This window comes from Mobula birostris, chromosome 15 (assembly GCF_030028105.1).
Source record: "Mobula birostris isolate sMobBir1 chromosome 15, sMobBir1.hap1, whole genome shotgun sequence".
NCBI lineage: Eukaryota > Metazoa > Chordata > Chondrichthyes > Myliobatiformes > Myliobatidae > Mobula > Mobula birostris.
The window spans coordinates 80,197,720-80,210,980 of NC_092384.1; the positions used below are offsets into that span (position 1 = coordinate 80,197,720).

The 13,261-nt window shown below is 47.6% G+C and overlaps 1 protein-coding gene across 5 annotated transcripts in view; it reads right to left on the reverse strand.

Moving 5' to 3' along the window:
• The window catches only part of cdh16 (cadherin 16, KSP-cadherin), an 85,430-nt gene that overhangs the window by 71,120 nt on the left and 1,049 nt on the right, over positions 1-13,261 (reverse strand). For 2 of the 5 annotated variants that reach the window (XM_072279986.1, XM_072279988.1), the window contains exons 2-4: positions 12,111-12,138; positions 4,598-4,696; positions 4,144-4,281 (exon numbers count right to left, since the gene is read on the reverse strand). In XM_072279986.1, the coding sequence (XP_072136087.1) occupies positions 4,144-4,281; positions 4,598-4,696; positions 12,111-12,125 (252 nt within the window). In that variant the 5' untranslated portion in view covers positions 12,126-12,138. Of the gene's footprint in view, positions 1-4,143; positions 4,282-4,597; positions 4,697-12,044; positions 12,139-13,056; positions 13,111-13,261 lie in introns of all 5 variants that reach the window. The other 3 variants (XM_072279984.1, XM_072279987.1, XM_072279985.1) reach the window with 3 other exon arrangements.

Consider the following 13,261-nt stretch of genomic DNA (forward strand, 5'->3'; position numbering starts at 1 on the left):
AGAGGAGGAGGGATGAAGATGGAGAAGGGGTCATTGGTGCACGGTGGGGAGTCCTTGCCAAAGAAATAGGCTCCGAGATGGAGGCGGTGGAAGAAGAGCTCAGCGTCATGGCGAGCACAGAACTGACTGAGGTGTGGGCTCAGGGGAACAAAAAGTGAGGCCCTTACTGAGGACAGAACCTTCTGTCTCGGAGAGGGGAAGGTCGGAGGGAATGGCGAAGACCTGGCATGGATGAGAGCTGGGATCGGAGGGGGGAAAGAGGGTTGGTGGTACCTGAGGAGAAGAGGGGTTTGGGATGTTCAGAGATGGTGGGGTGAGAGAAAGATGGAATCTCCAAGGGCCCAAGAGCTGGCCATGGGATCTGAGATAGACGGGTTTGTGGAATGGCGGTGGGGGAAGGGGAGATGGGAGTTCCAGTGGCAGCTCATGAAGGCCCGGCCTGGAGGTCTAGGCCAGAGTCAGAGTTGAAGGTAGCGGATTCTGCACTTCATAAGTGTCCGAGGCCGTTGGAACCGGCATTGATGGCGGTGGAGTCCGGGTTACAAATCTGCTCTGGATCATTAGGAGCCATTCGGGTCAGCAGCAGGGATCGGGGTCTGGAGGCATCCAGGCCTGCCGGTGTCGGAGTCAACAGGTTCTGCGATCTGCAGAAGGGTGATCTTCTGGTCCTTGCAGGACATGAGAAAGTCACGGATCCGGTAGAGCATAAAGAGGAGCATACAGGTCCATTACAGGCGGTGGAGAGAAAATTCAGGAGTTGTGGAAGTGACAGTGGGCACCAGGTACCTCCTCATGGTGGAAAGCCTGGCGCGTAGAACGCAATGGGAGCAGCAGCGGAAGAAGCAGTCAATTGATTGCGAGTACCTGGGGTCCTCAGAGGGTCCAAATCGAGAAGCTTGAAAACAAATCTGGAAACCATGTGGTACAAGCTGATGGCAAAGACATGTTCCCAGGAAGGACACACGACTGTAGTAGTGGGTCTTCAAGCTCAGTTTCACGACAATGCCAGAGATATTAAACCTGGTTCTAATTTGGAGTATTGTGTGCAGTCTGATCATCCTGTTGTAGGGAAGATGCATGGAAGGGCTACAGGGTAGCGGAGTGGTTAGTGCAGTATCCAGTGTTCAGGGTCCTGGGTTCAATTCCCACCACTGTCTGTAATGAGTGGATATGTTCATCCCATGACCATATGGGATTTCTCTGGATGCTCCAGTCTCCTCCCACATTCCAAAGACGTATGGGTTAGAGTTAGAGAGTTGTGGGCACGCTATGTTGGCACCAGACAAATGACAACATTTGCAGGCTGCCCCTAGCACATCCTCGGAGTGTGCTGGTCATGTGCTGGTCATTGATACAAACGATGCATGTCACTGGATGTTTTGATGTTTCAATGTACATGGGACGAGTAAGACTCATCTTCTGGGGCACCAGTGTAGCGTAATGGTTAGTGGGACACTATTAAAGCTCAGGGTGTAGAGTTCGAACTGTGGCATCCAGTCACTGGGAGAACATACAAACTCCTTACAGATAGCGTGGTGGAATTTGGCCTGGGTCAGCAACGCTGTAAAGTGCTGTGCTAACCATTACGCTACCCATCTGCTCAACTGGGTCACTGTGACACCAATCACTTCACATTGGAAGTGAAACCAAGTGAGGCTCAATGTCTCTGCTCGGAGACACCAGACGTGGGAATCTGGAGCAACAAGCAATCTGCTGGTGGAACTCGGCATGTTGTGCAACATCAGAAAGTGGGGTGGGTGCAGGAGGAACTGTTGACACTTTGGGTCAACGTCCTGCTTCAGAAGTGAAAGCTTGCATTGCTTGCCTGCCTGTGAAGTTTGTGCAACATTCACCCAGAGGCTCAGGAACTGTAACAAACACCTGCAGGTGTACTGTTCAAGGTATCCTGACTGGCTTGACCTTGGTCAGGTATAGCAATTCCAATATGCTGGGATGTAAGAAGCAGAGAGAGTAGAGGACTCTGCCCAGTACATCATGGGCACATCCCTCCCCACCAAGTTCAAGTTTATTGTCATCTGACTATACATATACACAACCAAACAAGACAATGTTCCTCCAGATCACGATGCACTCACAGGATGTTTCTCACACACAGCACAAAGAACAAAATATTACCACAAATAAGTGAGTGCCAAATCGGTAGTATCTACAGGAGGCGCTGCCACCAGAAGGCAACATCCATCATCAAGGATTCCCCACCACCAGGGCTATGCCATCTTCTCACAGCTGCCATCGGGCAGGAGGTACAGGAGCCTGAAGTCCCCCATCACCAGGTTCAGGAACAGCTACTTCCCTGAACCATTCAGTTCTTGAACCAACCAATACAACCTTAATCACTGTAGTTTAGCAACACGGCGACCACTTTGATCACTTTGCACCAAATGGTCTTTTTTTCCATTCTGATTGTGTTTCCTTGAAAAAATGTTGTATAATTTGTGTATAATTTGCTTTTTTTTTGCAGATGCTGCTTATCTGATGGTGCCCTGACAAAGGGTCTCGGCCTTAAACGTCGACTGTACCTCTTCCTATAGATGCTGCCTGACCTGCTGCGTTCTCCAGCATTTTTTATGTGTGTTGCTTTGTTTTCTTTAGTTCTGATAGTATTTTCTTGGCTCCTTAAGGGTGGCATTGTTAGGGGAGGGGGGTGGTGGGGAGAGGGTGACTGGGGGTTGTGGTGGAGATGAGCAGATAAGCTATTAAATGTTCCCAATGGTGAGTGTCTCAAATAGCCTCTGACAACCAAATCCAGCTCCTGGCCTTCACGTAGCTTAGCTACTGAGCCCAGCGGAACCATTTCTACACAAGCTAGGACGACGCTAAAGTCAGCAAGAGCCATGGTCCTCCCTGTTATCAGGAAGGCAAGGCGTGACTATGCACAGAAAATCCACAGACACACTTTTGACACCAGGGACATAGGGTGCATGTGGCAAGTATACAAACCATAACCAATTACAAGTCCACTTTGTGCATCAGCGGTAACAATGCTTCCCTTCTTGGTAGGCTGAAAACCCTCTATGCCTGATTTGACCAATTGATTGATGTGAGGTTGAGGAAAGCCTTCTCTCTTCCTGAGGAACAGGCACCCCGTCTTGCCACAGCTGAGGTGAGGTGAACCCTCGCCAGGGTAAACCCACGCAAAGCTACAGGGCCAGACCCTGTACCCGGTCGGGTGCTGAGATACTGTGTGGCCAGCTAACAGAGGTCTTAATGGACATTTTTAATATCACTCTGAAATAATTCACTGTCCCTGCAGACTTCAAGGCAGCCACCATCATTCTGATGCAAAGGTAACTGGCTTCAACGATTGCCCCTTAACACCAATCACTTCAGGCAGATGGGGCTCGTCAGCCACGGTCGGCAACTCATCAAGGAAAAGGAAAACTCTGATCTCAAACCTCTGCCTTGCAGCTATAACCACTCACCTGAAAGGCTTCAGGAGTAAATCCTGAGGAATAATCCTGAGCTGGAGTCCCTAAGGCAGTCCTAATGTTGAGTTCAACACTGACTGGTAACCCCCGCGATGCTCCTGGTGCCGATCTGTACTGGTCACTGCTGTTCCTTTGGATCCATCGGCTGCACAGAGAGGGGGGACGTGCTGACTGGGCAACAGCTTGCTCTCCATATCGCACAGCCCTGACTCGTATATGATGGCTAGGATGCAATATGAATGGTCGACCCAACCAATGGAGAACTTCAAATGTTTTCTTGTAAAAATCATGTAGAATTGATGTTTAATTTGTGTTTCTTGTGAATGTTGCTTATCTGATGCTCTGTGTCTGTGATGCTGCTGCAAGGAAGGTTTTCATTGCACCTGTGCACACGTGTACTTGTGCAGATGACAATAAACCCGACTTTGACTTTTCATTGCACCTGTGCACACGTGTACTTGAGCAGATGACAATAAACCCGACTTTGACTTTGATCAGAATTGGCTGGTGTCTGGGTGTGTTATGGGCAGGGGGAAGGTGAGGGAAAGAGGAGAAGGTGCTTCTAATTCCAGCAAACAACCACCCTCCCTATACCAGCAGAGTGGCTCTTCTCTGGATGTAGCAAATGGAGAACTGCAGGAAGGCCCATCACCAGACCCCGCGCACTGAGTGTATCCCGCCAGCACCCATGTACCTGCAGCTCATATGTGCCCCGCTCTTCCCGATCGAAGGACCTCCGGGTGAACAGAAAGGTTTGGTCCTCGATCCCAAAGGTCCCGCTGTAGTCATCATCCAGTCGGAGTCTGACATCCCCAGTTGTGACGGTCTTAATCTGAAATTAGATAGGTGTAGAATGAGACAGGTATTTTCTCTCTGTCTGTGTATGTCTCCCTGTCGTTGTGTCTGTCTGTTTGGCTCTTTCTCTCGCTCTTTGTCCACCTGTCTGTCTCTGTCTGTCTATCTCGGTCTGTGTCTGTCTCCCTGTCTGCCTCTCTCTCTCTCTGTCCGCCTGTCTGCCTCTGCCTGTCTATCTCTGATTGTCAATGTGCCAATTTGCCACCCATGAGAAGGCAGTGTCCGCCCTGAAGCCCTCAGCACCGTGTCATGTAAGCCCTTTGACCGCTGCCCTGTAGTTAAAGATCTCTTACCTTGGTCAGAAACCAGGGGAATGAAATATTGTAATTCTCTGGTACGACGACGACCTTGGATGCGGACAGGACACTGAGTGTGGACAGCAATAGTGTAACCTACACAGAGGCAAATGTTTCAGTAACTCTTTCATAACCCTCATTACAGCAAGCTGTGGATACAGCCCAATCCACCATGGGAACCCGCCTCCCTTCCATGGGCTCTGTCTAGCCTTCCTGCAGCCTAACCAATGTAAAGGCCCAGCCCACACCTGACATTCTCTCTCAGTCACGGAGTCATAGAACACCACAGCTCAGAAACAGGGCTTTTGACCTATCTAATCCATGCCAAACCATTAATCTGTCTAGTCCCATTGACCTGCACCTAGACCACACCCCTCCCACCCATAATCTCATCCAAATTTCTCTTAAACGTTGAAGTTGAACCTGCATCCACCATTTCCTCTGGCACCTCATTCCACACTGTCACCACCATACTAGTGAAGAAGTTCCTCCCATGTTCCCCTTAAACATTTCACCTTTCACCCCTAGCCCATGATCTCTGGTTGTAGTCTCACCCAACTTCAGTGGAAAAAAAAGCCTGCTTACTTTTACCATATCTATACCCCCCCCCCGTCAAATTTCCCCTCATTTTCCCGCACTCCAGGGAATAAACTCCTCATGTAATCAGCCTTTCCCTGTAAGTCAGGTCCTCAAGTCCCAGCAACATCCTTGTAAACTTTCTCTGTATTCTTTCAATCTTATTAACATCCTTCCTGTACGTAGGTGACCATGGCTGGTCACAGTGCTCTAAATTAGGCCTCATCAAGGTCTTATACAATTTTAACATAACATCCCAACTCCTGTACTCAAAACTTTAGTTTATGAAGGCCAATGTTCCAAAAGCTCTCTTTATGATCCTAACTACCTGTAATGCCACTTTCAAGGAAATATGGATTTGTATTCCCAGATCTCTCTGTTCTACCACTCTCCTCAGTACCATTGTTCTTTGTGTAAGACCAACCCTGGTTAGTCCTCCCAAAGTGCAACACCTCACACTTGTCTGCATTAAATTCCATCTGCCATTTTTTCCAGCCGGTCTGGATCTCTCTGCAAGCTTTGATAGCCTTCGTCACTGTCCACTACACTCCCAATCTTTGTGTCATCCACAGATTTTCTGATCCAATTAACCACATTATCATCCAGATCATATATATAGATGACAAACAACAATGGAACCAGCACTGACCCCTGCGGCACTCCACTAGTCACAGGCCTGCAGTCAGAGAGGGATCTTTCTGCCACCACTCTCCGCAAAGCTAATGTCTAATCCAATTTACTGTCTTCTTGACCAGTCAGCCAAGTGGGACCTTGTCAAAGGCCTTACTAAGGTTTTCTCACCTCTCGCATCAGGAGGAGGATATAAAGCCTGAAAACACACACCATCAGGCTCAAGAACAGCTTCTACCCTGCTCTTATAAAACTCTTGACTGGACCGCTTGTATGATAGCTCTTGATCTCTCAATCTACCTCACTGGTTCCTTGCACCTTGTTGCTTACCTGCACTGCACTCAATCTGTAATGGGAAGTGCAACACTATATTCTCATTCTGTTATTGCTTACAGGAGGGAGATTGAAATTCTGACTGTGGTGCCACAACAACCTCTCACTCAATGTCAGCAAGACCAAGGAGCTGATTATCGACTTCAGAGGAGGGAACTGGAAGTCCATGAGCCAGTCCTCATCCGGGAATCAGAGGTGAAGAGTTTCAGCAACTCTGAATTCCTTGGTGTCATCATTTCAGAAGATCAGTCTTGGATCCAGCACATAAACACCATGACAAAGAAGGCATGGAAGCACCTCTACTTTCTTAGAAGTTGGCGAAAATCCAGCATGTCATCTAAAGCTTTGACAAACTTCATAGGTGTGCGGTAGAGAGTATTTTGACTGGTTGCATCACAGTCTGGTATGGAAACACCAGTGTCTTTGAACGGAAAAACCTACAAAGAATAGTAGATATATCCCAGTCCATCGTGGGTAAAGCCCTTTCCTCCACTGGGCATTCTACATGGAGTGATGATGCAGGAAAGTAGCATGCATCATCATGGACCCCAACCACCCAGACCAATGCTGTCTTCTCCTTGCTGCCATCGGGAAGGAGTTACAGAAACCATCAGGCTCTTGAACCAGTGGGGATAACTTCACCCACCCCAACAATGAACTATTTCCACAACGTATGACTCACTTTCAGGGACTCTTCATCTCATATTCTTCATATTTATTGATCATATTTTCTATTACTAATATTTTCCTTGTTTTGTCTTGTTCTTTCTTTGTATTTACTGTGATTGCCTGCAAGGAAATGAATCTCTGGGTTGTATACGGTGACATATATGTAGTTTGATTATAAATTTACTTTGAACTTTGAACTTCTCCCTTTCTACTACCTCACTATCTCTATGAACTGACGGTTTGAAATGATTTGTATGGATGGCATTCAAAACAAACTTGTCTACCTGCTCTGAATGTTCTCTGTAAGTGTAACACCTCTTTCTACAGTATAACCGTACCTCAGTGTACTGATGGTTTGAAATGATTTGTATGCAAAACAAAGCTTTTTACTGTGTCTCAGTATATGGGCGATGATAAACACATTTATCAGTGATCAGAGTTTTAAACCAAAGGGGTTTAGCTGCATCTTTTACAACCAGGAGATGCCATTGTGGTCACTCCTGGTCACCACAGTGAACTCTGGAAAACTGACAGATGGATTAGAGATCATGTACATTTGTATTATGGGGAAAGGTTTGAGAGAGCTAGGGCTTTTCTCTTTGAAGTGAAGGGAGACGAGAGGTGTACAAGATGACATGAGACATAGATTAGAGAGCCACAGTAGCATAGGGGTTAGCACAGCTCAGGGTCTCAGAGCTCAGAGTTCAGTTCTGGCGCCGTCTGTAAGGAACTTGTGTGTCCTCTGCATCACAGCGTGGGTTTCCACTGGGTGCTCCAATTTCCTCTCGCACTCAAAAGACCTACTGGTTAGTAGGTTAACTGGACATTGTAAATTGTCCTGTGATTCGTCGTCGTGGCTATCCCTCGAGGTCGAGGATGATGGTCTTCGTTCTGTTGATCTACTTATGGGCTCTCAAGTGGCTTATGAGTCCAATCTTGGCTTTGAAAGTTCTTTCGTATTCAGGACAGGTAGTTCCAGATGGTAGATCGGGCTTTGGTTGTTGCTGCCTCTCTTTCCATTTTCTTCTCTTTTCTTCTAATTCTGCACATCTGTTGGCTTCGAAAGTTGCTGTTCCTTCTCAGATGATGGCTTGCCAGAGTTTCCTTCTTTGATGTCAATGTTACATTTCTTCATGTTGGCTTTTAAGACATCTTTGAATCTCTTCTGCTGTCCTGTGATTAAGCTAAGGTTCAATCAATGAATTGCTAAATGGTGTGGCTAGCTGGGCTAGAAGGGCCTGTTCTGTGCTGAATCTCTGAAGAAATAAATAGATAAATAACAGGTTAAATAGCCTTGCCAAAGAGATTAAAGAGAATTCTTTCCCACGGAAAATCTAAGAACTGCAGATGCTGAAAATCTGAGGTTAAAACAGAAAACAGCAGGAAGGTTATACCTATGTCAGGGACTGATTATGGCATCCAGCTCCTCCCCAGTTTGGTAAATGGAAACTGGCTTATTATTATTATTATTATACAGCGACAAACTTTAGTTTGCATGTATCCAGAAGATCCTTCCATTCAGAATAACAGAAGTATTGCAAAAAAGGAAACTGGATTGCAGCGTATTGTGTTGTAGTCAGAGAGGAGGTGCAGTGCAGGAAGACAAATAACGTGTAAGGACCACAAACGAGGTAGATTGGAACTGAGTTCTTCATCATTCAAGAGTCTGATAACAGCGGGATAGTATCTGTCCTTAAGCCTGGTAGTATGTGCTTTCAGGTTTTCGTATTTTCTGTCTGATGGGAGGGTGACCTGCAGGTTAACTGAGGGAAGGAGCACCTTACACCTCCTTTGGCAGAGACGTATCTCCACCCCGTCACCCAGGCAACGTGTATGTAGTTTGAACTTTGAGAAGGTGCAGTGCAGGCAGGCAATAAGGTGCAAGGTCGTAACAAGGTAGATTGTGAGGTCAAGAGTCCATCTTATTGTACCCGGGAACGATTCAAGAGTCTGATAACAGGGGCTTAGAAGCTGTCCATGAGCCTGATGGTGAATGCTTTTGTATCTTCTTCCTGATGGGAGAGGGGAGAAGAGAGAACGCCCAGGTGGGTGGGGTCTTTGATTATATTGACTACTTTACTGAGGCAGGTAGAAGTTCAAAGTTCAAAGTATATTTATTATCCAAGTACATATATGTCACTATATACTACCCTGAGATTCATTTTCTTGTGGGCATACTCAATAAATCCAAGAACCATAGTAGAATCAGTGAAAGACCACTCCCAACAGGGCAGACAAATAATCAATGTGCAAAAGACAACAAACTTCAAATACAAAATAATAATAATAAATAAATAAGCAATAACTATCGAGAACATGAGATGAGTCCATAGGTTGTGGGAACAGTTCAGTGATGGGGTGAGTCTGGGTCAAGAACATGATGGTTGAGGTATTATATGTGTTTCAGAACCTAGTGGTGTGGGTTCCTGAACCTGGTGGTGTGGGTCCTGAGGCTCCTGGACCACCTTCCTGATGGCAGCAGTGAGAAGGGAGCATGGCCTGGATGGTGGGGTCCCTGATGATGGATGCTGCTTTCCTGTGGCAGCAGTTCAAGTGGATGTGATCAATGGTGGGGAAGGCTTTTCCTGTGAGGGAATGGAATGTATCCAGTACCTTTGTCCATGGAGGGGAGGCTGGCTCCCATTTGTACTGCGTTGTACTGGTTGCTCAATAGGTCGTAAGGCAAATGCCAGAGGGGCCTCTCAGCTGGAAGGTGGGAGATGATTTGAAATCTCATCCAGAGGACAACACCTCCAGCTATGCAGAGGTGTGAAACCCCCAATTCCCTGATGTCAGCCAGGAAGTGGATGGGTAGAAGGAGAAATATGAAGGCAGGAAGGAGTGAGAAAGAGAGAGAGAACCAAGCGAAGGAGAAATTGGACTCTTATGGTGGTACCTTCAGCCTTTAGCCTTAAGCAGAGTATCCAAAATGTCTCCCCTGTGGTACCCTGCAGTGAGCCACTGGGCAAGGCAATGGTTTAAACCAGGAAGAAAGGGCATGAGTTCACAGAGACTGAAGGTGAAAAAGTGAAAATGTAAGGTGAACACTAGGGAATGGGAGAAATGAGTGGATAGTGGGAGAGAGAGAGAGAAGGGGAAAAGTGAGAGTGGAGGGAGGAGTTAGAGAGAGGATGGGTGGAGAGGAGGAGAGAGAGGGAGAACAAAAGAGATGGAAAGCAATGCAGAAACAGAGACAGAGGGGTGTGGAGAGACAGAAGAGAGAGAATGAGAGTGAGAGAGGGAGTGGAGGACAGAAGGAGAGATAGAGAAAGAGAGGAAGAAATAGGGAGAGAGGAAGATTTGGAGAAAGGAGGCTGTTGGAGAGCGTGAAGGTTGAGAGTTGGAGAGGGGTAAACAGAGGGAGAGAGGGATAGACAAGAAGGGAAAGAAAGAGATTGGGTGGAGAGAGGAAGGAAGGGGCGAGGGGAGCTAGGGGGTTGTTAAAAAGAGAGTGTGAGAGACAGGTACAGAGAAGAAAGGACAAAGAGTGAGAGTAAGAAGAGGAAGAGAGAGGGTGCAGAGAGAGGGTGGTTGGAGAGAGAGGGTGTGGAGAGAGAAGGGTTGCAGGGAGAGGGGCGTTGGAGGGAAATGGATTGGTGGGAGAGGGATTGGACAGAGAGGGGTTGGAGGGAGAGGGATTGGAGGGAAAGGGGTTCTAGAGAGAGGGGTTGGAGGGAGAGTGGTGGGAGTGAGGTGGAGTTGGAGGGAGAGTGTGTAGAGAGAGAGGTTGGAAAGAGAGGGGTTGGAAGGAGAGAAGTTGGAGCAAGAAAGGTTGGAGGGAAAGGGGTTCTAGAGAGAGGGGTTGGAGAGAGAGGGATTGGAGATAGAGAATTTGGAGGAAGAGGGATTGGAAGGAGAGGGATTGGACAGAGAGGGGTTGGGGGAAAGGGGTTGGACAGAGAAGGGTTGGAGGGAGAGTGGTTGGAGAGAAAGGGATTGGCTGGAGAGGATTTGGAGGGAGAGGGTTTGGAAGGAGGGTGGTTAAAGGGAGTGGGGTTCAGGAAAGAGGGATTGGAGGGAGAGGGGTTAGAGGGAGAGGGGTTGGAGAGAGTGAGGTTCTAGAGAGAGGGATTGGAGGGAGAGGGATTGGAGAAAGGGGTTGGAGAGAGAGTAGTTGGGGAGAGGGGGTTGGAGGGAGGAGGGTTGGAGGGACAGGAACTGGAAAGAGTGAAGTGTTTGAGAGAGAGGTGTTTGTAGAGAGTGTGGTTATAGAGAGAGCGGTTGGAGAGAGAGGGGTAGAGAAAGAGGGATTGGTGGAAGAGAGGTTGGAGGGAAGGGTTAGAAGAGAGAGGGGTTGGAGAGAGAGGGATTGGTAAAAGAGGGGTTTGAGGGAAAGGGGTTTGTAGAGAGAGGAGTTGGAGGGAGAAGAGTTGGACAGAGGATTTCAGGGCGAGGTGTTGGGGGGAGAAGGGTTGGTGAGAGCAGTTGGAAGGAGAGGGGTTCGAGAGAGAGTGTGTGTAAAGACTTTGGAGGGAGCAGTTGGAGGGAGAGGAGATGGAGTCAGAGGGGATGGAGAGGGATTGGAGAGAGAGTGTTTGGAGGGAGAGGAGTTGGAGTCAGAGGGGAGGGAGAGGGAGAGGGATTAGAGAGATGGTGTGTAGAGAGAGAGGGGAGAGAGAGGTTTTGTAGAGGGGGTTGAAGGGAGTGGGGTTCTAGGGAGAGGGGTTGGAGGGAGAACAGTTGTAGAGAGTGATTGGAGAGAGAGTGGTTCGAGAAAAAGAGGGTTTGGAGAGAGAGGGGTTTGAGGGAGAGGGGTTGGAGGGAGAGAGGGGTTAGACGGAGAGAGGGGTTTGTAGAGAGATTGGTTGGAGACAGTGTGTTGGAGAGAGAGGGATTGGAGAGAGTGATTGGAGGGAGTGTGTAGAGCAGGAGGGGATGGAGAAAGAGAGGTTTGTGGAGAAGGTTGGAGGGGGAATTGTTGGAGGGAGTATGGTTGGAGGGGGTGTGCTTGGATGGAGAGGAGTTGGAGGGAGAGGATTTAGAGGGAGAGGGTTTGGAGGGAGAGAAGTTGGAGAGAGAGGGAATTGATTTAGAGGGTTTGGAGGGAGAGAGGTTGGAGGAAGAGAGGGTTTGGAGAGAAAGGGGTTGGAGAGAGAGGGAGAAGGAAAGGAAAGACATTAAAGGAAAACTCAGAGTAAGAAAGAGAAAAGTTAGGGATTGAAATGGATTGAAAATATCAGATCAAAGCAGGAAAATTGGAGTTAAAGGTGTGAAAATAAACAGTGGGATCACACACCCTTCTCTCCCATGGGTTCTCATCCCCAAGTACTGTGGCGTTTTGGACGTCAGTGTCGTTACTCACCGGTGTGAATTCCATGCTGTGCAGAAATCTGTAGACCAGAGGTACATCAGCTGTTAGTCAGACATTCAGGTATGGGGAAGAAACCCCAGAAAAAAAAACCTTATTAAAAATTAATGAGTTAGCAACAAGACACTGTGACCCCTCAAGAAAAGGTGCCCTTCCAACGAGAAGCAGCCATTTTCACCTGTCTCCTCATTACAAAGACCTTGTTTCAGGAGCTGATCCCAACCAATGCCTTCCCTTTTATTTCTGAAGCTCCCTCTCTCCCTCTCTCTCTCCCTCTCTCTCTCCCTCACTTGTATCTCCACATCCCTCTCTAAAATGCATCTCACATTCTCTGCCTCTTCCACTCTTCCTGTCCATTTACCTTTGTCCCTCTCCACCCCCCACCCCCCGCCCCGCTTCCCTCTGTCAGCCTCCAAATATTATTTTCTCTTTTTTCTGCCAGGTTCTCTTCTATTCACTCTCCCCGCCCCCCGCCCCCCCCCCCATCGACACACACTCTCTGTCACTCCCTTTTGACCATTAATCTCTCTCGCTCAATCTCTGTTCTCAATCTTCCTCCTTATCACCTCATTGTTTATTCAATCTCTCTTTCTTTCTCTCTCCCTCACTCTCTATCCAATGTTAAAACCATAAGACATAGGAGCAGAATAAGGTTATTCAGCCTAGTCTGTTCCACCATTCCATCATGGCTGATTTATTATCCCTCTCAAGCCTATTCTCCTGCCTTTTCTCTGTAACTTTTGACACCCTGACTAATCAATCCTTCCACAGATTCACCACCCTCCTCATCTCTGTTCCTTCTATTCTGAGACTGTGTCCTCTTAGACTCCCCCAGAATAGGAAGCATCCTCCCCACATCCACACTATCCAGATAATTCAACATTCAACTGGTTTCAATGAGGTAACTGACCTCACTGAAACCTATTGCATATTAACTCACAGTTTGTGTTCCTTCCTGCTCACAGTTTGCCTCCAGTTAGCCTGCCTGTTATTGCTGCAGTAAAATACAGTTTATAGGCAAATTTATCGTATCCAGGGTGACCTTGATTATATATAACCTGTAACATGAACTATTAAACCCCTTCAGTGAGTTATGAGCATCACGCATGTGAACACCATCGTTATAGAACAACTACCCTAGCCCA